The sequence below is a fragment of the Eulemur rufifrons genome, chromosome 3 (assembly GCF_041146395.1).
Source record: "Eulemur rufifrons isolate Redbay chromosome 3, OSU_ERuf_1, whole genome shotgun sequence".
In the NCBI taxonomy this organism is placed as follows: Eukaryota; Metazoa; Chordata; class Mammalia; order Primates; family Lemuridae; genus Eulemur; species Eulemur rufifrons.
The window spans coordinates 64,305,913-64,329,756 of record NC_090985.1 but is presented as its reverse complement, the minus strand read 5'-3'; the positions used below and the strand labels follow the sequence as shown (position 1 = coordinate 64,329,756).

At 34.8% G+C, this 23,844-nt stretch overlaps 1 protein-coding gene across 1 annotated transcript in view; it reads left to right on the top strand.

The window, feature by feature from the left end:
* DPY19L4 (dpy-19 like 4) overlaps positions 1-21,624 on the top strand; it is a 54,626-nt gene extending 33,002 nt beyond the window's left edge. Inside the window, exons 14-19 of the mRNA XM_069465483.1 lie at positions 7,137-7,257; positions 8,895-8,951; positions 9,952-10,034; positions 12,862-12,994; positions 18,921-19,079; positions 21,115-21,624. Coding sequence (XP_069321584.1) covers positions 7,137-7,257; positions 8,895-8,951; positions 9,952-10,034; positions 12,862-12,994; positions 18,921-19,079; positions 21,115-21,279 — 718 coding nt within the window. The 3' untranslated portion in view covers positions 21,280-21,624. The remainder of the gene's footprint in view (positions 1-7,136; positions 7,258-8,894; positions 8,952-9,951; positions 10,035-12,861; positions 12,995-18,920; positions 19,080-21,114) is intronic.
* Positions 21,625-23,844: the final 2,220 nt, after the last annotated feature.

Genomic DNA, 23,844 nt, shown 5'->3' with positions numbered 1-23,844 from the left:
TTTGTTTAAAAACTATTGAACGTCTTCCAAGGTCTAGGTATTGTGCTAGGTGCTAAAGACAGTGATAGGCAAAAGTGGACACACAGTCTCTAATGTTATGTAACTTACAGCCTAATGGAGGTGAAATATCTTGCACTATATATTTTTAAGTCTTCAGCTTTCAAACTTCCCTTGTTCCTGCTTTTATAGTAGGAGATATAAAAATATATAAGATAGGATTCCCCTTCCCTGAAGCCCATGGTCGTGCTGGGTAATTGCAATCTTCAAGAGTCCCTAAAACCACCCTTACTTCTGGTCCCAGCTGCAAGTTTGGGAGTCCCCCAAACCACCCTCAGGTTCAGTAACTGCCTAGGACTCACAGAACTCAGAAAAGTCAGTATACTCACTCACAGTTTATTACAGTGAAAGGATACAGACTAAATTCAGCAGAGGAAAGAGATACATAGGGCAGGGTCCAGAAGACACCAAGGCACAGAACTACCAGTTGTCCCCTCCCAGTGGAGTTGTGCAGATAGTGCTTGTTTCTCTCAGGAACAAAGTGTGACAGTACACACGGAGTACTGCCAAACAGGGACACTCACCCAAGCCTTGTGTTCAGCGTTTTTGTTGGGGTTCAATTACATATATGTGGTTGACCACCTGTGTGGCTGATGTCAGTCTCCAGCCCCTGCGAAGGTTTAACTGATGCCACGTGGCCTAGGGCCCCCAACGTAAATTGCATTATTGGCATAGACTCTCAGGTATGACCCAAGCAAGGGTCCCAGGTAAACAAAGATACTTTTATCAGGCAAGAGATTACCTCCCTCCCAAGAGTTGAAGACAAAGGCCAAATCTCCCTCTCTCTCTCTTTTTTTTTTTTTTTTTTTTTTGAGACAGAGTCTCACTCTGTTGCCCGGGCTAGAGTGCCATGGTGTCAGCCTCGCTCACAGCAACCTCAAACTCCTGGGCTCAACCAATCCTACTGCCTCAGCCTCCTGAGTAGCTGGGACTACAGGCATGTGCCACCACACCTGGCTAATTTTTTCTATATATTTTTAGTTGTCCAGCTAATTTCTTTCTATTTTTTTAGTAGAGACGGAGTCTCGCTCTTGCTTGGGCTGGTCTCGAACTCCTGAGCTCAAACAATCCTCCCGCCTCCTCCCAGAGTGCTAGGATTACAGGTGTGAGCTACCACGCCCGACCCCAAATCTCTCTTTAGTCAAGGTTAATCCTTTAGTGTACAATAGGTAAGATGCATAAAAATAAATATAATAAAAGTCAATGTATGAGATTCTTTGCTTATTAACATTAATTATCCTTAAATTATAATTCATATCAGAGCATCTCATCTTTTTCTGGATGAAAGAGGAAAATCTTACCATGTTTAGAAATTTGCAGTTTTATAATTCTGTCTATATTAGACAGGTTACTTGTATAGAAACTAAATGTTTAAAAGCATGAAAATCATTACGTTTAAATTATTTAAAAATTATGCTAAAAAAGCATGTAACAAAATTTAACATGTTAACCATTTTTAAATGTACAGTTCAGTAGTGTTAAGTATATTCACACATTGTTGTATAGCAGATCTCCAGAAATTTTTCATCTTGCAAATCTAAAACTTAATATCCATTAAACAACTCCCCCTTCTCCCTTACCCTTAAGCCCTGGTAACACCATTCTATTTTCTGCTTTTATGAGTTTGACTACTTTAGATACCTCATATAATTGAAATCATATAGTATTTACCTTTTTGTGACTGGCTTATTTCATTTAGTTAATGTCATCAAGGTTAATCCATGTTGTAACATGTGATAGGGTTTCTTTCTTTTTTAAGGCTGAGTAATATTCCCTGTGCATATTTGTTTATCCATTCATCCATCAGTAGACATTTGGGTTGCTTCCACCTCTTGGATATTGTAAATAGTGCTGCTGTGAAAATAGGTTTGCAAAGATCTCTTCGGGACCCAGCTTTCTTTCTTTTATTCTTTTTTTAATTAAAACAATTTTTTTTTCTTTTTTTAATTTTTTTTTATAGAGACTGGGTCTTGCTCTTGCTCAGGCTGGTCTTGAACTCCTGACCTCAAGCTATCTTCCACCTCAGCCTCCCAGAGTGTTAGGATTACAGGCATGAGCCACCATGCCTGACCTGGGACCCAGCTTTCAATTCTTTTGGATATATAACTAAAAGTGAGATTGCTGGATTGTGTGGTAGTTCTATTTTTAATTTTTTAAGGAAACTTAATGATATTTTCCATAGCAGTCACTCCATATTTCAATCCCACCAACAGTTCACAATGGTTCCAATATCCCCACATCCTTACTACACTTCACTATTCTCTGGTTTTTTGATAGTAGTCATTCCAATGGATGTAAAAATGGTATCTTGTGGTTTTGACTTGTATTTCTCTGGTGATTAATGCCATTCAGCATCTTTTTATACACTTGTTGGCTATTTGCATATCATCTCTGGAGAAATATTCAAGTCTTTTACCCATTTTTAATAGTGTTATTTGATTTTTTGTTATTGAGTTGTAGGCGTTTTTAAAATATATTTTGGATATTAATCTCTTATCAGATACATGATCTGCAAATATTTTCTCTCTGTAGGTTGCCTTTGCACTCTGTTGATTGGATTATATTTAACTTTTGGTATGTTCATCCCTACCTTTTTATGAAGGTATTCAAAATTATGTTATCCAAATTATTTAAGAATATATCATATTAAGTGAAAAAGCAGGTGTTCTGGAAAAACTCAAACCATGTTTTCCTCTGATCTCACACCACAACAATCAACACAGAAAACTTCTGTGACCAAATGTGTGTGTGGAAGTTTCTCTTGACCACCAAGCAAGCGGTCAGTTCTGCAGCAGACACCAACTGGGTGTCCTCCCATTCAGTTTTGATACTGTCTACCTGGAGAAAGCATCAGATCTCATGGGTTGAGTGCTCAGTTCTCAAAACCATATACTCATCTTCAGACACCAGTCGCAAGTCTTGGCCTCTGAAACTTCTGACCCAACTGGCTCTAAGTTGGGGTTCCTATGACTCCCACTTTGGGTTCAATTAATTTGGAAGAGTAGCTCACAGAACTCAGGGAAACAATTACATTTACTGATTTATTATAGAGCATATCACAAAGGATACAGATGAGATGGGTAGGATGAGATATAAGGGAAGGGGTGCAGAGCTTCCATGCCCTCCCTGGACGCCACTCTCACAGAGATTTTGTTTCCTGAAACCTGCTCTTCTGCGGCATAAAGCATCCAACATACAACAAAAGACTGTAACAGGGGCTGTGAGAGTTACGAGCATGAAACCCTGGATGAAAACATATATATTACAGCACTGCAGCAGGTTACAGCATGATCACAATCTTGCTAAAAATACTTATATGTATACATCAGAAGGTAATAAAGTGATTATATTGAATGATTAGATTATGTACAATTTTAAAATTTATGCCTCTATACTTTCTGGAGTTTTTTTATTTGTTTTTTGAGATAGAGTCTCACTCTGTGGCCTGGACTAGAGAGCAGTGGTGTCATCATAGCTCACTGCAGTCTCAAACACCCACGCTCAAGCAGTCTTCCTTTCTCAGCCTCCTGAGAAGCTGGGACTACAAGTGCATGCCACCATGCTCAGCTAATTCCCCCGCCCCATTAAAGGCAGGTGCCTGGCTGTTGCCCAGGCCGGTCTTGAACTCCTGTCCTCAAGTGATCCTCCTGCCTCAGCCTTCTGTGGTGCCTGGATTACAGGCAGGAGCCACCACTCCTGGCCTACCTTCTGGTATTTTCTAAATTTTTTACAGTCAGAATAAGATCAGTAATTTTAAAAGTTTAAAAAATCATAATGATTACTTCCCCCCATAAATACTGGCCTATTGTTCGTAAAGACAAACCAGTGTGATTGAAATATATTTAGTCATCTACCATTTAATCCTATACCAAATATGATTGAAATGTATTTAGGATCTAAATATGTTATCTGAGAATATTGAAAGAAAGGTGTCTCAATAGGGTGACATCCTGTTAGTAAAATCTCTATATAAATGCTATTATGCTGTTGGTTGTTAATTTCTGAGATTTCTAAAGGTAACTTGATTTTCTTTGATTAGTTAAAGCTAGGACTTTTAGAGTAAAGGTTCAATAAATTATACCATTTTCTTTGAAGTTTGGACTTAAATGTGAAATAAGACATAGGAGTAAGTTAGCTGGAGATGAAAACAACAACTTTTGATTGTGATAAAAGTTGCCTTGAGAACACTTCTTCTTGTGTGACCAAAAGAGCTTCTAGTATCTTTTACCTCAAGTTGAGCTTAGTTCCAAACTGCAGACCTTGCTGCCTGAAGGGGCAGAGCCTTGGTAAGCTTACTGCACCTGTGTATACTCTGTGTTGGATGCAGATTTGAAATATAGAAGTCTAGAAGGGTTTGAGCTAAGTGTGCTCACTTTCTTCTTGCACACTCACAAATCAGATAAATTGTTCCCATGAAGAGGAGTAATTAAGACTCTGAAGTAGAGGGATGAGAGTGGATGTAGGGAGAGGTGAATAATATGAATCCCATGTAAGATTTCTTAAATTAAATTTCTGTTTGTTTTGTTTATTTTAATTTTGAGACAGGGTTTTGCCCTGTCACCCAGGCTGGAGTGCAGTGGCATGATTTTAGCTCACTATAACCTTGAACTCCTGGGCTTCAGTGATACTATGCCTTAGTCTCCAGAGTAGCTAGGACTATCATCACCATGCTCGGCTAATCTTTTAATCTTTGGTAGAGATAAAGTTCTTGGAGTCTTGCTGTATTGCTCAGGTGATCCTCCTACCACAGCCTCCCAAAGTGCTGGGATTTACAGGCATGAGCCACCACACCCAGCCTGGCTGGGACATTTATATTTAGGGAAGTATTATAGTAGGAGAAAAGATGGGAAATGGGAGTCAAGGCCATATTTTAGAGGGCCCTGAAAACCATTTAAATGAGTTTTCATTTAATCCAGTGGGCACTAGGGAGCCACTAATGCTTTTTGAGCAGAAAATATCATATCATAGTTATATTTGAAAAAGATTTATTTGGCATTTGATTGAATTGGAGAAAAGTTGAAAGGCAGAGATGTTACTAAAGCAATAAAGTGGTGTGGAAGGGACAGATACAGAGAAATCAGTGGATTTAACATCAATGGACTAATCTCTAGAGCAGAGAGGTTGTGTTCTAGGGGATGTTATATACATATAATGTGAATGGGGTCCCCTGGAACTATAAACCAGACCCTAGTATTGCTTCTGGCTGGCTGGAAGTATAGATTGATATTTCCAGAAATGAGGAAGTGGAGATACTGATTGACTAGAGGAAGCTAGTATAATTCCTCTGTCTTACCAACAGGTATTCTGTATATGCCTACTACTTCTCACAAGGCCTGAGTTAGTATTTACTTTTTAAAAACCTTCATTAACTATATCCTTCTCAAATTGGTTATTTCACATTTACATAACCCTAGATCTTATATAAATTTTCTTATACTTATTTTCTAATTGTTTTCTGTATGTTCAGTTTTATTTCATCTTGATAAAAAGCTCCCTGAGGGCTGTTACTCTTCTTTCCTTTCTAGTACTACAATCAGTTTGCAGTGCATGATCAATAAATGTTTATTAAATAAATGAATATTTCTTTATTTTCTCCATTCTGTAGCTTTGCTGTTTTATAAAACAATAATAGATAACATTTATACTTTGACCTGAGATTCTTCTTGTCTCTTCTGAGTTAATACCAAGAAATATATCATGGAAGGATCTAGTTGTTCTCCTTAGTATTAATTACAGAAATTATCTCCTGGAATGTTATTTTCTCTTGATAATCTGTATGAAGCACTGATATCTGTAAATTTTTCTAAATGCTTCCTCTTCCATTTTCAGCTTTTACCGTCTCCCATGGGATGGGGTCCTTTTGTTTTCTTTGTAGGCTACAACGTAATGTACTTTCTTTTATTTATACAAAAAGTTCATTTTTCGGTACACCTGGATTTTTAATCTTTTTAAGACCCCCAATTCTTTTTCTTTTTCTTTTTTTTTTTTAATGAAGGGGGAGGAATGAGGTTCATTTCCCCCCCCCCTTTTTTTTTTTGAGACAGAGTCTCACTCTGTCACTCTGGGTAGGGTGCAGTGGTATCATCATAGCTCACTGCAACCTCAAACTCCTGTCCTCAAGGGATCTTCCTGCCTCTGTCTCCCAAGTAGCTGGGACTACAGGCACTTGCCATGACGCCCGGCTAATTTTTCTGTTTTTTTAAGTAGAGACGGGGGTCTCCGTCTTGCTCAGGCTGGTCTCAGACTCCTTAGCTGAAGCAATCTTTCCTCCTCAGCCTCCCAGAGTGCTAGGATTACAGGCATGAGCCACTGTAAGGAGCCTAAGAGCCCCAATTTTTAATCTTTCTTTTTTAAAACTTAATCTCAAAAGTAATATATACAGATTATAACAAACTCAAATAATAGAGAAATATATGAAGTAAAAAATGAAAATCCCTCCATCCCATTCTTCAGGGATCACTACTCTTAGCAATGTCTTTCCAGGTATTATTTTTTGCTGGTACCATATATCTACATTTAAAAAAATAAAAAGCAAAAAACTAGGGTAACACTGTACATGAAGTTCTGCATTTTGCTTTTTTGTTTTTCATAATAATTTATTTAATGAATACTTATTGAAGGACACTCAGGTTGTTTCCACTTTCTTTGCTATTAAAACAACATGCTACAGTTAAAACCCTTGCATGTATATCTTTATATACTGATGCTAATGTATCTGTAGGCTAGATTACTAGAAATGGCATTGCCTATCTTGCGGTATTTTAAATTATTATAGGTTCTGCCAAATTGCCTTCTGAAAAAGCTATAACAGTTTATATACTATCGAAGAGTACAATTTTGCTACACTCTCATCAGTATTAATGCTTTAAAATAAAATATCCTCATTTGGTAACCCACATGTCTTGATTATTTAAGAACTGGATAACAATCTGTTGCTGAAAATTAGAGGCTAAGCTTTTTCATTCTTCTTTAACATTTTGGTATTTTCATGGGTAGTAGGAAAGAACTCATGCAAGAGAAATTAGATAATAATGATGTCCATAGGGTGTCTTATATGTGACTCTTTTTGGTTTTTTCAGCTTGAAATACATCTGGATTCCTTATGTGTGTGTGTTAGCAGCATTTGGTGTATGTTCTCCTGAACTTTGGATGACACTTTTCAAATGGCTTCGATTAAGAACTGTACACCCAATATTGTTGGTGAGATGATATTTTGTGTAAAGTACTTGTTTCTCTTCCAGTTATATAAAATCAAATGCTAATAAATGGAAACCACCTTGAATACAATTGAAATAGCATGAGTAAATCACATTATGACTTACAGGTAGAAAAACAGATCCTGTGAAAAACATTTTTAAAAAGTAATATATTTTAATGCATACGACTTAAAAAATAAAAAGTAACAATACAAGTGAATCAGTAGTGTAAGAGACTATCAAGAATTAATTTTTATAATATCTTTTTTTTTTATTTAGAACTATGGTGTATTTTCTATGTGAGTGGAACATTATACTGTGCCTACTATGTGCTATATGCTTGGAATACAAAGATAAAAAAATCATGATTAATTTCATCTAGTAGATTATAGTCTCTTGGGCATAAAAACAGATAATAAGATGTATTCACAGGATGCTGTTAGAACACAGAGAAGGGCTACTTGATTCAGTGTTAGGGACTCACAGAAAACCTTCCAATCTGAGATTTGAAAGATTCAGTTATTAGGCAAATGAAAGGGAAAGAAAGGATATTCCTGGTAGAATGAAGAAGTAGAGAGGCAGGCAAAGAACATGATATAATCAAAGGGGATAAAAACAGAGACCAAAAAAGCATGGCATATTTAGTTTTATTGACATATAAAGTAGGGGTGGTCAAGAAGTGAGACTGGAGAAGTGGAAGATGTTGGAGTCATGGTGGCCTTGGGTGTCATACTGTGGAGCTTGGTCTTGTCCTCTGGGCAGTAGGATGGCATTGAAATTTGTGTGCCTTGTGGAGGGTGAGTCAGACTTACATTTTCTAATAGCTCACTCTTACAAGTCTGTGAAGGATAGGCTTAAAGTTAACAGACTTAAGTCAGGAAGGTGGAGGCCATGGTGGGTAGAAGAAATAGAAGTTTTAATTTATTGAATGTTCATTATGTGTCAGTTACTGTTTGAAGCATTTCACATGCTATTCAATGTTAGATTTTATTACCTCTGTTTTATAGATAGAGAAACTAAGGCTTAAATTGGTTAAGTAACTTGCTTGACATTATAGAGTTTGTAAGTATGGAAACCATGATTCATACCAGGTTTTTCTGACTCCAAAGCCTATTCAATTAGTACATTGAAGTGAAAAAAAAAAGTAGTTAGAAAAGAAGATTAATAAGACTGAGTGTTTGCTTTAAGTATGGGTTAATAAGGAAGAGGGAGAAGTCATGGATGTTTCCTAGGTTCTGCTCTGTGTGATTGTGGGTCATCGGGTCACCACCAACAACTTGTTAGCTTTTAATGTACCAGTTCAGTATCCTTTGTGAGCTCTTTATAACATAAATTCCTGTCAGAATTTTCAAATATTGATTTGCTATTTGAAATATTACTATGAGCATTACCTTTTTTAATGTTCTGCCTTACGTTTTTTTAGTAAATATGTATGTCTTCCTATACCTCCAGCTTAATAAGTCTGAAATTCATTAACCTTTGCCCTTCTCACCCTGTGAACTAGGTTCTATGCTGACTTCAGTTTCTTTGAAAGTTTTATAATGATAAGGATATGTGATTGGTCATAGAGTCAGTGTCTGGTACCTCTAAGTATATTTTGAAATATATTTATCCATAGCTCTTTTTGCTTTAATATTTTAGGCACTTATTCTGAGCATGGCTGTGCCCACTATTATAGGTCTCAGTTTATGGAAAGAGGTAAGAATATCAGATTTTTGTATTACTAAAAAGTACTTTACACGATAGTGATATATTTATATGTGTGGGTATGAAACATTGAGACACTATTCTACAAAATAAAATGTGATATTCTTAGTAATGCTTAATTTCCTTATCATTAGGAAATAATAGAAAAGCTAAAACATTTTTAGAATGCAATTTTGTGTAGTTTAATTGCTATTAATTCAGTTTATAATTGGCAAAGGAAACTGCTGAATAAATAGATCTTAATAATAAAGAATCATTGGGTATGGTGGCTCACATCTATAATTCCATTACTTTGGGAGGTCAAGGTGGGAGGTTTGCTTCAGGCCAGGAGTTGGAGACCAGCCTGAGTAACATAGTGAGACCCCATCTCTTCAAAAAAATTTTAAAATTAGCCAGGCATGGTGACATGCATCTGTAGTCCCAGCTACTTGGGAGGCTGAGGCAGAAGGATCGCTTGAGCCCAGGAGTTTGAGGTTGCAGTGAGGTATGATGATACCACTGCACTCTAGCCTGGGCAACAGAGCAAGACCCTATCTCAAAATAAATAAATATTAAAAAATATTTTGGCAACTCCACAATTTTAATATCTATAAGGTGATATAAATTCTTTGGCTTTTCATAATGTAACATGAAACCTATTATCACTAAACTTGCAAATTATTTGACCTGAAATTTGTTTATTTATGTATTTATTTAGTGTGTGTGCATGAAGGATACAACTGATGATTAATTTATCATTGTTTGGTAATGACAAAATTATTTATGGAGTCTTGGCAGTGAATTAACCATAGCATAGGCTAGATTATTTGGATTGCAAGGAATAAACAGGTGGCTGAAAGAAAGCAAAGAGATCCATGACTTTTTTTTCCATGAGAAGAGTGTTGTAATATCGTTTGCCTGAAGTTAGTCTCTTTAGTCTTTTGAAATACTCTGGAACAGATTTAAACTTTCAATTACTTACACCTTTTGGGGATTTTGTTTTGCATTTTAGTTTTTTCCAAGATTAATGACAGAGTTAACAGAACTACAGGAATTCTATGACCCAGATACAGTGGAACTTATGACCTGGATAAAGTAAGAAATGAACTGGCCAAGATTATTGTTAAGCTATGTTAATTATTGCATGCTATATGATGGATTCAGGGGAAATAATAAATTTATATGTTTCTAAATTCTTCTTATAAAACTCAGGTATTTTATGTTTTTAGGGATATTTAGTTTTTGATTGGACATTATTATTCTAATTTTATAATTAAACTCATCCCCTTGGGCTTGAAAATATATGAGATCTGAGACTCCCACTATCAAACATCTAGAAATACAGCATAAAAAAAGAACAGATATCCTTTTATTTAGATAGTCAAGAGGATGCCTCTTTTGTCCTGGGTTGGAGACAGATAGGTGGTGGATTGGTAGTTTTGATAACCAAGGGGTTTAGAATTTAATGCTCACATAAGACAGGAGATGTGGTCTTGGGCCTATGGAAGAAGGGAGTTGGCATTGAGACCCCCCCCAAAACACACAAATATAACTCAGGGACCCTCAAAAGTCTACACTGTCAGTGAAAAGATGCAATAACAAAATATCCACCACGTGGTAGAAAAAGATGATGAGAAAACACATTTCTCTTGGCTTCAGCCCTTGGTCAAAAAAGTTTCCCATCTGAATTTGTAGCAATAGATCTGAATTCATGTGGTTTTGTAGTTTGAAATTATACTTGTCTAATCCAGGAAACCCCAGATTGAGAAATTAACATAAAAATGTTTTGGGCTGGTCTGGGATGCCTGATACATCCTCAACTCAGGCTACACAGAATTCAGTAAATAAAGTTTCATGAAGTTGAGCTCCAAAATTACAAAGCACTTGAAGAAACAATTCAGCACAACCAAGTATCAGCTGTTATTTGTGATAAACAGCAGAGTTAGACCTGTCCAATTTCTGATAATAAAATTTGTTTGTATCATTTAGCATTTGCTACCTAAGACTACCACAAAACTTAGTGGCTTACAAACAGTAAACATTTGTTATTTCACACCATTTTGAAGGTCAGGAGGGTGGAGGCAGTGGGGAGGATTCTGGTGTGGCTCATTCCAGCTTGGAGTGGATAGTCTGGAATGGCCTGTCTCATATGCCTGGGGTTGGCTAGGTGTCAGCTAAGGGGATCAAATTGACTTGGTCCACTATCTCTTATCACCTAGTAGGTTATTCCAGGCTTGTTCACAAGGTAGTTAGTTGTAGAGTTCCCAAGAGCAGCAAGAGAGGGGTCTCAATGTCAAGCATGTTTTAAGTCTCTGCTTACATTATGCTTGCTATCTGTTGGCCAATGCAGGTCACATGACCAAGGTCAATGGTTCCCTCCAAGACCATGGCTATGGATAGAGAAATTATTGCAGCCATTTTTATAACCAATCTACTCCATTGATGGAGATTATGAAATAACTACGTTGAAAATTATTAAAGACATAAAAGAAGAAATGAAAACATGAAAAAGGAATAAAACACTATTTAAAAAAAAGCCCAGGAAAATATGGGAAAAAAAGACAAAATGTTTCTAAGAATGAGGAATAGGTTTATAGAATAGGTAATAGAAATGAGAATAGTCTTATTATAATGTCAGTTGCTATAAAGATACCCCTTGTATGCATAAAAATTGTTTTGTTTAGATCACCCGTAACTATTACCCATTAATACTTTTTGTGAATTGTATTTTGCCATTGTGGAGCACTGACTATACAGCCTTGTGTTGTCCATTAACAAAAGAGGAAGTTACATCTCTGTGTGTGATTTACCACAGTATTTTAAAAAACATAGCAAAGGCCTGAACAACTGTACAGTTGAATATTAATGTTGCTGTGGTGTAATTATTCTGTTTTGTGTTTATTTCCTCACTACTGAGGACAGTGGCCATGTGCCATGTCTTTATTTCTAGAGGCTGGCACTATCCCTAGCACAAAGCAGGTCGGTGCTTAATGTTGAATACAAGGAGTGAATAAATAAGTGAAGGCTTAGAGCTGCCCTTTGGGACCTGTTTCTAGGTTACCCGCCTTGAAAGTGGCATCTATCTGGGACTTCAGATCATGATTTAGAGTGGAGAAGTCCTATATGTGTTATCTGCAGACAGGCACATAGGTAAAGATAGGGAAGGAGCAGGAAGAGAGATGGATCTGGAAGGAGTTGTGTTATGGTGGCTAATATTTGCAAAAGATGAACTTGAGAATTTACAGCATCACCACTAAACACTATCTAAAGTAGTATATTCTTGTCACATCCCCTTAACCTGCTTTATCACATTATTACCAGCTGACACATATATATATTTACTTATTGTCTCCCCATGCTTCCTCTTTTTTGAAAAAGTTTCTGGGGCCGGGTGAGGTGGGTGGCTCACGCCTGTAATCCTAGCACTCTGGGAGGCTGAGGCAGGAGGATTGCTTGAGCTCAGGAGTTCGAGAACAGCCCGAGCAAGAGTGAGACGCCATCTCTACTAAAAATAGAAAGAAATTAGCCAAACAACTAAAAAAAAAAAAAAGAAAGAAAGAAAAAATTAGCCGGGCATGGTAGCATGTGCCTGTAGTCCCAGCTACCCGAGAGGCTGAGGCAGTAGGATTGCTTGAGCACAGGAGTTTGAGGTTGCTGTGAGCTAGGCTGATACCATGACACTCTAGCCTGGGCAACAGAGCGAGACTCTGTCTCAAAAAGAAAAAAAAAGTTTCTGTATCTTCAACACTCAAAACAGTGCCTGGTGCATAGTAGGTGCTCAATTATTTTTGAATGATTGTATAAATGAAATGAAAACTGACATTGCAACTTAGGTTGCCTGGTATTTCAAAGTTGTTATAAATCAGTGATCTAAATAGTATACTTGCCTTTTCAGTGTGTAAATCTTTATGGTTCTTTGCAGAAGGCAAGCTCCAGTTGCAGCTGTGTTTGCAGGGAGTCCACAGTTAATGGGTGCAATTAAATTATGCACTGGATGGACGGTGACAAGCTTGCCTCTTTATAATGATGATGATCTTCTCAAGAGAAATGAAAATGTAAGGCATTTAAAATTTTGCATTTGATCTTTTTCACAGCACTCTGTATTTTAGTATAGTCTATAGCAATGCATGTGTTCCTAGTTAGCCAGGGAAATCCAAAGAATTGTAGAAGAATTAACTAGCTTTAGTTTTTAAAAATCTGCATAATACAATACATTTAACCAAGGGCATAGACAAAAATTGAAGTATTACATCCTTTGTTTTAGGAATAGTATTGCTGTGTTTGTAATATTTCATAAAGGGAAACATTCTTTTGAAAATATTGTTCTCAATTAAATTATTGAAAGAAGGCTGTCAATGTCTTGATACACTTTGTCTTTCTAAGCTAAAATTCTATTACTGCTTATAAAACACTGATTTTTTTTTTAAATGGGCATTAATAACTCAATGTAACATTAGAGTGATATCTAATTAAATACAGTTTAGAGAATTTATTATTTTGAATGTTTGGTGTGGATTTAAATGGTAACTTCATATCTGAAAGTAATGATCAACTGAACTTTAGTTCCCAATATTCTGTTTTTCACTTAGAGAATTTTATATAGTGTTTAAGTATACTCTAAGCTAAAGAAGAAATATAGAAAATAGAGGTTAAGAATGCGGACTCTGAAATTAGAGTATCTGGACTGAAATGCTCTATGTATTAGTTTTATCACCTTGAGCAAGTTACTGAATTTGAAAAGAAAAATAGTTCTCACCTGCTTGGGAGAATTAAATGAGAGAATGTATTATACTATGCCTGAAACAGTAAAATTTAAAACTTAGCTATTATTATGTTGTTATTTACTATTAAATTATAATTGTATGTACACACACAAGGTACAAAAAGGAGTTCAAAAGCAGGAGCAATCAATTCTGCCTACAAAAATCCAAGAAGTTGTCATAAAGAGCAGTTCCTTGATCTGGGTTTTGAAGGATGATTAGAAACTTGTTTGGAAAAGGTATATATCTGATTCCAGGCTGAAAAAGTAACGTGAGCCAAGAAATTTGTATGGTCATGAAACTAGAAAATAAAATGAGGCCAAGTTCTGAAGGACCTGGAATGTCATGCTAAAGAATTTAGACTTATCCTTGAGGTAATTGGGAAACATCAAAGACCTTTAATAAGCCTAGCAGTGTAATGATTAGATCTGTTTTAGGGAGTTAATTATGGGGCCGGGCATGGTGCCTGACGCGTGTAATCCTAGCACTTTGAGAGGCTGAGGTGGGAGCATTGCTTGAGGCTTACAGTTCCAGACCAACCTGGGCAACATAGAGAGACCCTCTCTTTACGAAAAATTCTTAAAAAGAGAGTTTTGTGATCACCACAGAGAGAACAGACTGAGGTAGGCAGGGGAGAGATCAGAGATGAGGAGATCTACCTGAGAGTGATTTCCCTAAGAGACAACAGCTATCTCTGATTTGTATTTGCTATACTTTGAGAAGATAAGAGTTTCTTAGGCAGAATATAGACAGCATATTCCTGAACTTTAGTTTTTGTGGATTTAAAACAGCCAACTCTGATTTTGTTCTTTTTCTAATAGGGAATTTCAGAATCACTTGTAATTAGGTCAGAGTTCTAGTTAGGTTCTAATTAAATTTAAACATTTTAGGATTTTAAATTTTTTGTAACTTGACTATGAGAATAACAATCATGTTTTTTTCCAAACCTTTGTCTTTCTGTATGGTACCTAGTACATAGTAGGTGCTGAATAAGTTTGTTGTTAAAACTAAAATCCAACTTGAGCTACATAAATGAGACCATGTCATTTAAATTAGACACTATCTCTAATTCATAATATGTGGCCAATCTTTGTATAATCCCTTAAGCCAATGATTCTCAACCTGGGACATTTATGCCCCCAGGGAACATTTGGCAATATGTGGAGATATTTTTGAATGTCACAACAGGAGAAGGAATTCTATAGGCATTGAGTGGGTAGAGACCAGGGATGCTGGTAAACATCCTACAGTGCACAGAACAGCCTCCTTCCTGTCCCAGCAAAGAATTATCTAAAATGTTAATAATGTCAATGTTGAGCAACTCTTCTCTAGGCTGTCAGTAATGTTATTGCCATTGCATGGAAGGGTTGTTTTTTTCAATACCCTAATAGTATGTTACAGTTTCTTAAAACCTAAAAATAAATAAAAACATATGTAAACAACTATTAATAGTTATAGGCTGGATAGAATAGAACTATTCCCATTGAAAATTATTTAGCACAGTGAAATGAGTGAGAAACTTCTTAACTAGTTAGCATTCTGTGTGTGCCACAGAATGTTCAGGTAGGTATCCCTAGCGTGTTAGTGGACATTAAACCTGAAGGTGCCAGATAGATAGCCAGCAACTGTGACTTGTTGTAGGCAGCTATTGAGTGTTCTGCAAGTAGATTGGAACCTTGTCCAATCTAGATTTCAAATCTCAGTATTTTGGGGATGAATAGTATATGGTATTTTGGGCCTAACATTTATGATTTTATTATTTTCTGTAGGATAATCAGAGCTAATCCAATGTTAGCATTTCAGAAAAACTGAAAAATCTTATTATCTAATAAGATCCAGAGCTTTATCTAATAAGGTCAGCAAAGTTGTATGGAAAACACCACAGAAGGAAGACATGAGTTTTAAGTATCCTTGCTTATTCAGTATTTTGTGACAATGATCAAATTATTTTTAACCTTACTGACTCTGTCTCATGTGTAAAATAAGTACAAAATACTCTAATACATGTTAATGAAAAAGATTAAAGGAACTATTACAACTCAATAATAAAAAAGACAACCCAATTAAAAAATGGGCAAAGGACTTGAATAGACATTTCTCCAAACAAGATATACAAATGAAAAGGTGCTCAGGCTCATTAGCCATTAGGGAAATGCAAGTCAGATCCGCAATTAGCTACTACTTCAGACCCAGTAGGATAGCTATAATGAAAACGTTTTGTCAAGGATATGGAGAAATTTGAATCCTAGTTCACTGTTGGTAGAAATATAAAATGGTACAACTGCTTTGGAAGCCAGTCTGGCAGTTCCGCACAAAGTTAACAACAGAGTTACCGTAGGATCCAGCAGTTGTACTTTAGATGTGTATACCCAAGAGAAATGAAAATATGTATCTGCACAAAAACTTGTACGTGAATGTTCATTGCAGCATTATTTGTAATAGCTGAAGTGGAAACAAATGTCCATCAACTGATGAATGGATAAATAAATGTGGTATATCCTTGCAATGGAATATTATTTGGCATTAAAAAGGAATGAAATACTGATACATGCTACAACATGGATGAACCTCGAAGGCATTATACTAAGTAAAAGAAGCTAGTCACAAAGGACCACATATTGTATGCTTCCACTTATATGAAATGTCCAGAATAGCTACATTTATAGAAAGAGACAGGGATTGGGGGATGCCAACTAAGAGGTATAAGGTTTCTTTTCTGGGGTAGTGCAAATGATCTAAAATCTGTTGTGCTGATAGATGTACACCTCTGTAAATATACTAAAAACCATCAAATTATAGTAAGTAGATTATATAGTAAGTGAACTAAATCTTAATAAAGCTGTTTTTAAAAAAAGATTAAAAGAAGATATAATATAAAAGGCAATTTGGGTTTATAATAATACAACAAATAATAATTTTTGTCATTGTCTTAGATAAAGGTATAATATCCAGAGATAGAGTTATGAGCAGTCTAAAAGACATTAATTACAAAACTATAGCTTTAAAAGTCACGGGTTTTATTTTAGCAGCAAGTTGTTGCTTTTATTTTCTGTTTCCTTCAGTTTTATCTATTGAACAAGTCTTTTCTAATTGGCAAGAATGTAAAAATACTTTAAAATAGTTATAGAATATGAATTAATTATGGGTTTATTAGAGATAAACTATTGTGAATTTAATTTCTTTGACTAAAATTTTATTTATTGAAATTTAGCACTGGAAAATTATGACAAAGGTCACCCATCCCATTCTCTCATTATGAAAATTAGAAAATTGAGGCCTAGTAAAACAAATCATTTTTTCAGTGCTTTATGGAGTTTTTAGTATTCTTAGTCCATTTTTCAAAATCTACCAGACCTAACTTGGTACAATTTATTACCATGTCATTTGTGAACATAAAATAAAAATCTAAATAGCTAAAAATTTTAAGAATAAACTTTTAATTTTGGGGGGGAGAGGAGGGCAAGGGCAGTATACATAACCTAAACTTTTGTACCCCCATAATAGGCTGAAATAAAAATAAAATTTTAAAAAAACTTTTAATTTTGGAATAACTTTAGGTTTACAGAAAGGTTGCAAATATACTACAGAGAGTTCCTGTGTACCCTTCACCCAGCTTTCCTCTAATGTTAACACTTTACATAACCATGATATATTTTGCAAATTAAGAAATTAACATTGCTACAATACCATTAACTAAACTTTAGATTTTATTTGAATTTCATCAGATTTTCCACTAATGTCCTTTTTCGGTTCCCACAGCCAGTCTAAGAAACCACATTGCATTTAGTGATTGAAAAAAATGTTTTAATTTGAAGTGTGTTTAGAATTTATTCTTTTTGAGGAGAAAATTTTAGGGTGGAATTTTCCAAGTATGGTTTACTATTAAGATGTTAATAAGCATTAATGTGGATACATAAGTTCTATGAATAAATGTTTCATTAAACATGAACTGTATGCCTGGCACTATTCCGGGTGCTAAGGATAGGGTCCTTGCTCTCCTGCAACACAGTTGGGAAATAAACAACAGACAACCGTAAAACAATTCTTAGAGCATCCTGCAAGACTAATGTTTATGGAACACACTTTAAGAAATCCATCTGTTTAGATGTTCTTCCATTAGATTATTGGTGGTGGCTAAATTTGCTTAAATTATTTCCCATTTACTTTGCATATTACAGTGGAATATTTTGAATATTTTAATCATGAGAATACACTTAATCACACAACACACATATATGTATACATACACACATATAGAGAGAGAGTCTTTGCTTTTTATATATTTATTTCAGCTCAAGTAGGTTAATAGTTTTTCCTCAGAAAATTACTCCTAAGTTCTTAAGTTTCTATGTTCTATAGAACATATGAAGGATGGTCTTGAGAAGCTTAAGTGCGCATAATTTATATAAATCTGGAAAATTTATTTCTGATCAGAAGTGATCTTTATCTTTAAACTCTTCTCGTATCACAATTTTTATTCACAACACAAAAATCAAAGATCATAACAGTAAATTTTTAAAAAGAAAAAATCCACCTGTCATGTTTTTGCCCCAATTTTCAAAATTTTTTATATTCCCTAGTCTGTGTCTATGTACATCACATATTTTTATATGGTTGTCATTAGAATTGCATAATATGATTTAGAATTTAATTACATACCACATTATATTTGCTATTTGTTTTATAGTTAGTCTTGACTGCTATGAAACGTGAGTATAAGCTTCACGAGGGCAGAAATCAAGTCTTGGCTAGGCGCGGTGGTGCACACCTGTAATCCTAGCACTCTGGGAGGCCGAGGTGGGTGGATCGTTTGAGCTCGGGAGTTCGAGACCAGCCCGAGCAAGAGCAAGACCCTGTCTCTACTAAAAAAATAGAAAGAAATTAGCTGGACAACTAAAAATATATATAGAAAAAAAATTAGCCGGACATGGTGGCACATGGCTGTAGTCCCACCTACTGGGGAGGCTGAGGCAAGGGGATGGTTTGAGCCCAGGAGTTTGAGGTTGCTGTGAGCTAGGATGATGCAAAGGCACTCTAGCCCGGGCAAAGGAGTGAGACTCTGTAAAAAAAAAAAAAAAAAAAAAAATCAAGTCTTAGTGAATATCTTTATTTTCCATAATATAGTACTCAGTACTAAGGATATAGTAGATGCTCAACATACAGTTTTGATTAATGGAAGTTTTAAATGCTTTTTAAAATAATTTTAATTATATTCTTTCAGATCTACCAAATCTATTCAAAACGATCTGCCGAGGATATTTATAAAATACTGACATCCTACAAAGCTAATTACCTAATTGTGGAGGATGCTATCTGCAATGAGGTCGGAACCATGAGAGGCTGTAGGGTTAAAGATTTATTAGACATTGCAAATGGCCATGTAAGTAACCATTTATTTGGAAAGTTAATTATTTTTTAGAAAAATGACTATTTAAACTGGTAATCATCAAACTTTATTTTTGGAACTTAAGAATATAATTAAGAGTTATATAATAATGGTGAGAACGTATTCAAAGTAGTTTGAAGTATTTTTAAATATACAAAAGTTGAACATTTTTATTAAAAAAATAGTAATTTTACCAATACCTAAATTCATTATTCATTGCCTGTACTTGTGCAGGGTTCAACATTTATATACAAAAGAATGGCATAATTTGATTTGAATGATGATATTATTTTAACTTATAATAATCTAAAGAACAGCTGGGTAAATTGTTACATTCTTATATTGAGAAATTACTTAGAATTTGATTCATATCCAGAAAAATTACTTACTAAATTAACACAGTGCCTATCCATTGATTCCTTATTATCCACAAAAATGAGTGTATTCAGCGCCACTTTAGTTGTTAGGATTTAGCTGTATCTTAATTTCTACATTGATTTCAGCTATGTTACCAACCTGTTTTACCAAGCTATTTTACCATGCAGTGGATATACTGTATATCTGGTAACCAAGAAGACTGACAGGGGAGTTTGTGTATCTGGTAATTAGCATTGGCTGGAATGAATGCCTTGACTCCTGAGAGGATCTTAGGAAAAGTTTAGTAGGTCATTTTAAGTTGTAGAGCACATTCTGTTCAAGTTGCAGCCAAGATTTTTTCTGTCCCTTCCTAAATAATCATAGCTCTTTGTCTTATCATCTGAGATCAGTTTGGGGGTGGGAAATTAGTTTTTGTGATTTCTGCCTTTGTTTTCTTCATGACTCCTTAATCTTGTAATATAAACTTATTCTGTTTTATGCTGCATGTATTTTGAATTTTCTCTGTTGGCATTTGAGGCTGTGAACTTTGGTTATTGGTGACAAAATGGAATTTTATTAAACATTGGATATGGTATTCAGTAATTACTTCTATAATATATTGCTGTCTGCTATCCAGAACCTTTCTATTCTGCTCTTGGCTGCCCACTTTCTCTATTCTGAAGATCAGATTACTTCTCCTTTTCATGTAATGCCAGGCCTGGACTTAAGTTAATCCATCCTTTTACTCTTAAAGTTGGCTCTCTGACATCTTTCATAGGCATTAAAATAATACTTAGGGCCGGGCGCGGTGGCTCACGCCTGTAATCCTAGCACTCTGGGAGGCCAAGGTGGGTGGATCGCTCGAGGTCAGGAGTTCGAGACCAGCTTGAGCAAGGGCGAGACCCCGTCTCTACTAAAAATAGAAAGAAATTATCTGGCCAACTAAAAATATATATAGATAAAATTAGCCGGGCATGGTGGCACATGCCTGTAGTCCCAGCTACTCGGGAGGCTGAGGCAGGAAGATTGCTTGAGCCCAGGAGTTTGAGGTTGCTGTGAGCTAGGCTGACGCCACAGCACACACTCTAGCCCAGGCAACAAAGCGAGACTCTGTCTCAAAAAAAAAAATAAAATAAAATAAAAATAATAATACTTAGTATTTTATTATAAAAATGCCCTCAGGCCAGTTAAGCTATCTTAGTGAACATCATTAGGTGAGAACATAAAGTTTTGCACTGGGCAAGTCACAAAAGCCTACTTGCTTATGAGAGCATTGTGAGTCAGTTCTACACACAGAGAAGAGTTTAAATATACATGAGGAATATAATATGTCCATTTCTCAGCCTTGGTAGGCTTCATGATAAGGTTCTTTAAAGCAATGATTATGAAAACATTGCCTTCTAAATTTTATGATGAAATCTTTTAAAAATTGGTAACGCTTTATACTGGTTTCTCAATCTCAAAGGGAAGTTCAGGAGTTTAGTGGGCATGGTGACTCACTTATGAAGAGGATTTTATTTGCTAAGTATGAGATATTTTACAGTCTATATTTAGCAATATATTTTTCATAAAAGTATAATTACTTGTACATTGATTATATTTCTTCTGTAAGTTTAACCAGCTTTGTAAGTTTAACCAGCTTTTTAATATTATGTTTCATATCTTTTGATAGGTGGTTTGTGAAGAAGGTGACAAGTTAACCCACTCAAAATATGGGCGATTTTGTCATGAGGTCAAAATTAACTATTCTCCATATGTGAATTATTTCACTAGAGTTTACTGGAACAGATCCTACTTTGTATATAAAATCAACACTGTGATATCCTTCCAGTCTTGAAAAATAACAGAGCCTTCATTTCAAAAACTTATACTACCCAAAGTAAAATGCGATTTTCTTCTGCCTACATGGTGTCTTTTATAGATCAGCGCATGGACATTTGAAATGTTGCTGCTGCTTTTCCCCTCCTGCTGTTAACTGGATCCATAGTTCTGTGGGAAATGTTAGAAGACCAAGCATTATTGTCTTTTGGTAAAATGTCAAATCTGTCATCTGCAGTATTTCAGACAAGTGTCTTCCTTACTATTATATGGTCTATTGCAACATTTCCCCCATAAGTCTTCATTCTGTCATAATACTGATCTTGAATTTGAATATGTTCAACGTCAGACTATATTTCTCAAATATAACATATAATAATACTTAATGTGATATAATTTTATAATGGAAGGAAAGAATTATTCTTACCTTCAAGCAAGTTTTTGAAGGTGTTTAATGGTTTATAACAGAACTGAAATTTTATAATAAAAAACTAATTTAAATGTTCACTAAAATATGTGGCATTTAAATTAACATAGAAATTATATAAAGAAAAGTGATTTTTAAGGATATACATAAAAATATATCCATAATTTTCCATGATATTGTTCTCATCATCTGCTGCTTATACAAGTGAGCACTTGTTTAGTAATACATAGTGCATGATATTGCATTTTATTATTTTATGACTGTCTATTAAGTGATTAGCTTTTTTCACTTATGTTCATTAATTTAATACCAGTTTAATCATGACAAACAATAACTGTTACCTATATATATTTTAAAATGGATATTTAAAACAACGTTGTTCAGATTTGACATACTTAACAAAATAAGGATATGGAGCATACAATCTATTTACATGTTTTCTACTGAATTATTAAGTAAAAAAATTAAGTCTTTATCAGAATAAGAATACGTACACTAAAATGAGCAACAATGTCTGGAGATACATGCAGATGCTATTAAATATACCTCTGCATACAGATATATTTATTATAAAACACATGTGATGTTATTTATGAAACTGTGATTCAGTCTTCAATATTAAGAACAAAACGACGATTATAGTAAAATTTACAACACGATTTCACAGTCTAAATGCTATGTTCCTTTAAGTTTTCTCGTATTTTTCATCATTTATTAAAAGAAATTCTAAAATAATTAATTTGGCCTTATAAAGAGATTCAGGATAGATGTAGCCTATATATGTATCATTTTAGTGTGTTGGGATGCATGTTTAGTTTTACCTTATACCTGTTCAGTGGGCAGGTTTTCAAAACTTTCACTTGTTAGAGTGCTGCAAAAATTGCATTTTAGTACTATAAATTACTACATTTATAGTAAGGAAGCATCTTTACATTGTCTTTATTTTCTGTAATATATATATTTTAAAAATTCATGCATTCTAAGACAAACTCTAGGATGCTTTGCTCTTTTGGAGCTTAAGAATTGTTTGATGGCAGTGTCTTATATCTGAGGCATTAGTTTCATTGGTTCTCATTTCACTCTTTTATGTAATTTTTTAACTATATTAAGATAATTGCAGGCACTGTACCTCAGGTTGACTCTGTATATCTAGTCACTGGTATTAAGCTTCAAGCCTTATGAAGATATTACCATAGTTACCTAAGTACACAGTGAATAGTCATGTGGTAGTACTTGTGATTAGAGCATGTAACACAATGTAATTTAAAACGCAGCTTGCATATTTTGAAGGGGAAATAAAACACCCTACGTTTTATGTATTGTGAAATATTTCCTTGATTTATATTAAGATCATATGTGCTGAATTAGTTTTGGTTTGTTTGACATACTAGTAAGTTGCTTTTGCCTCTGTCAACTTATTTCTTAAATAAAACAGATTTGGAGAAATTTTTAATTGAAAGTTTTAAATAATGAATTCTTTATTTAGCATCAGTTGAAAAGGAAAAGTAAGCTTGATTATAGAAATTATAATATTGGATATGAGAAATAAGCTTATTTGCTTCTATTTTAACTGTGGTTATAACAGTAGTACTACAAAACTGAGTAGGAAGCATTTAATTCGTTTCTTCACTTGTAGAGTAACACATGATTAAGAATTCTGCAAGTAATTCCACTTGGCTAACTTAACAGTTGTTAGGTGTGACAGTAAAGATCTACTATGAAAGGAGCAAAGTTTATGGGTTTTGGGTAAAAGGAATTTCTCAAAGAAATACAAAATATACTTTGCCCTTGATATTGCAAACCCATTGCAATAAGTGCCTTAACTTTATTTCTAAGTGTACTTTTTATTTTCCAAAAGAATATTATCCATTTCTTTCTTTCCATAAGAAAATTTTGGTAATTTTTCCTCATCTATAAGCACAAAAAAGAGTCTTCACTATACTATTTTCCCTATTAACTTTAATTTAGTAATAAGCAACTCTTTGTTAAGAGTAGAGATGGGATTTCTAGCTTCTTAAATTAATTTATTTAGCTTCCCAAATGCCAAACAATCCAACAAGTAAAACTTACTTGAATAAGGTATATGACATTGACTCTGTGCTGGTTTATATTTTGTAACTTTGGCATCTGTATCTTGGTGATTTTTGTTAGACTGGT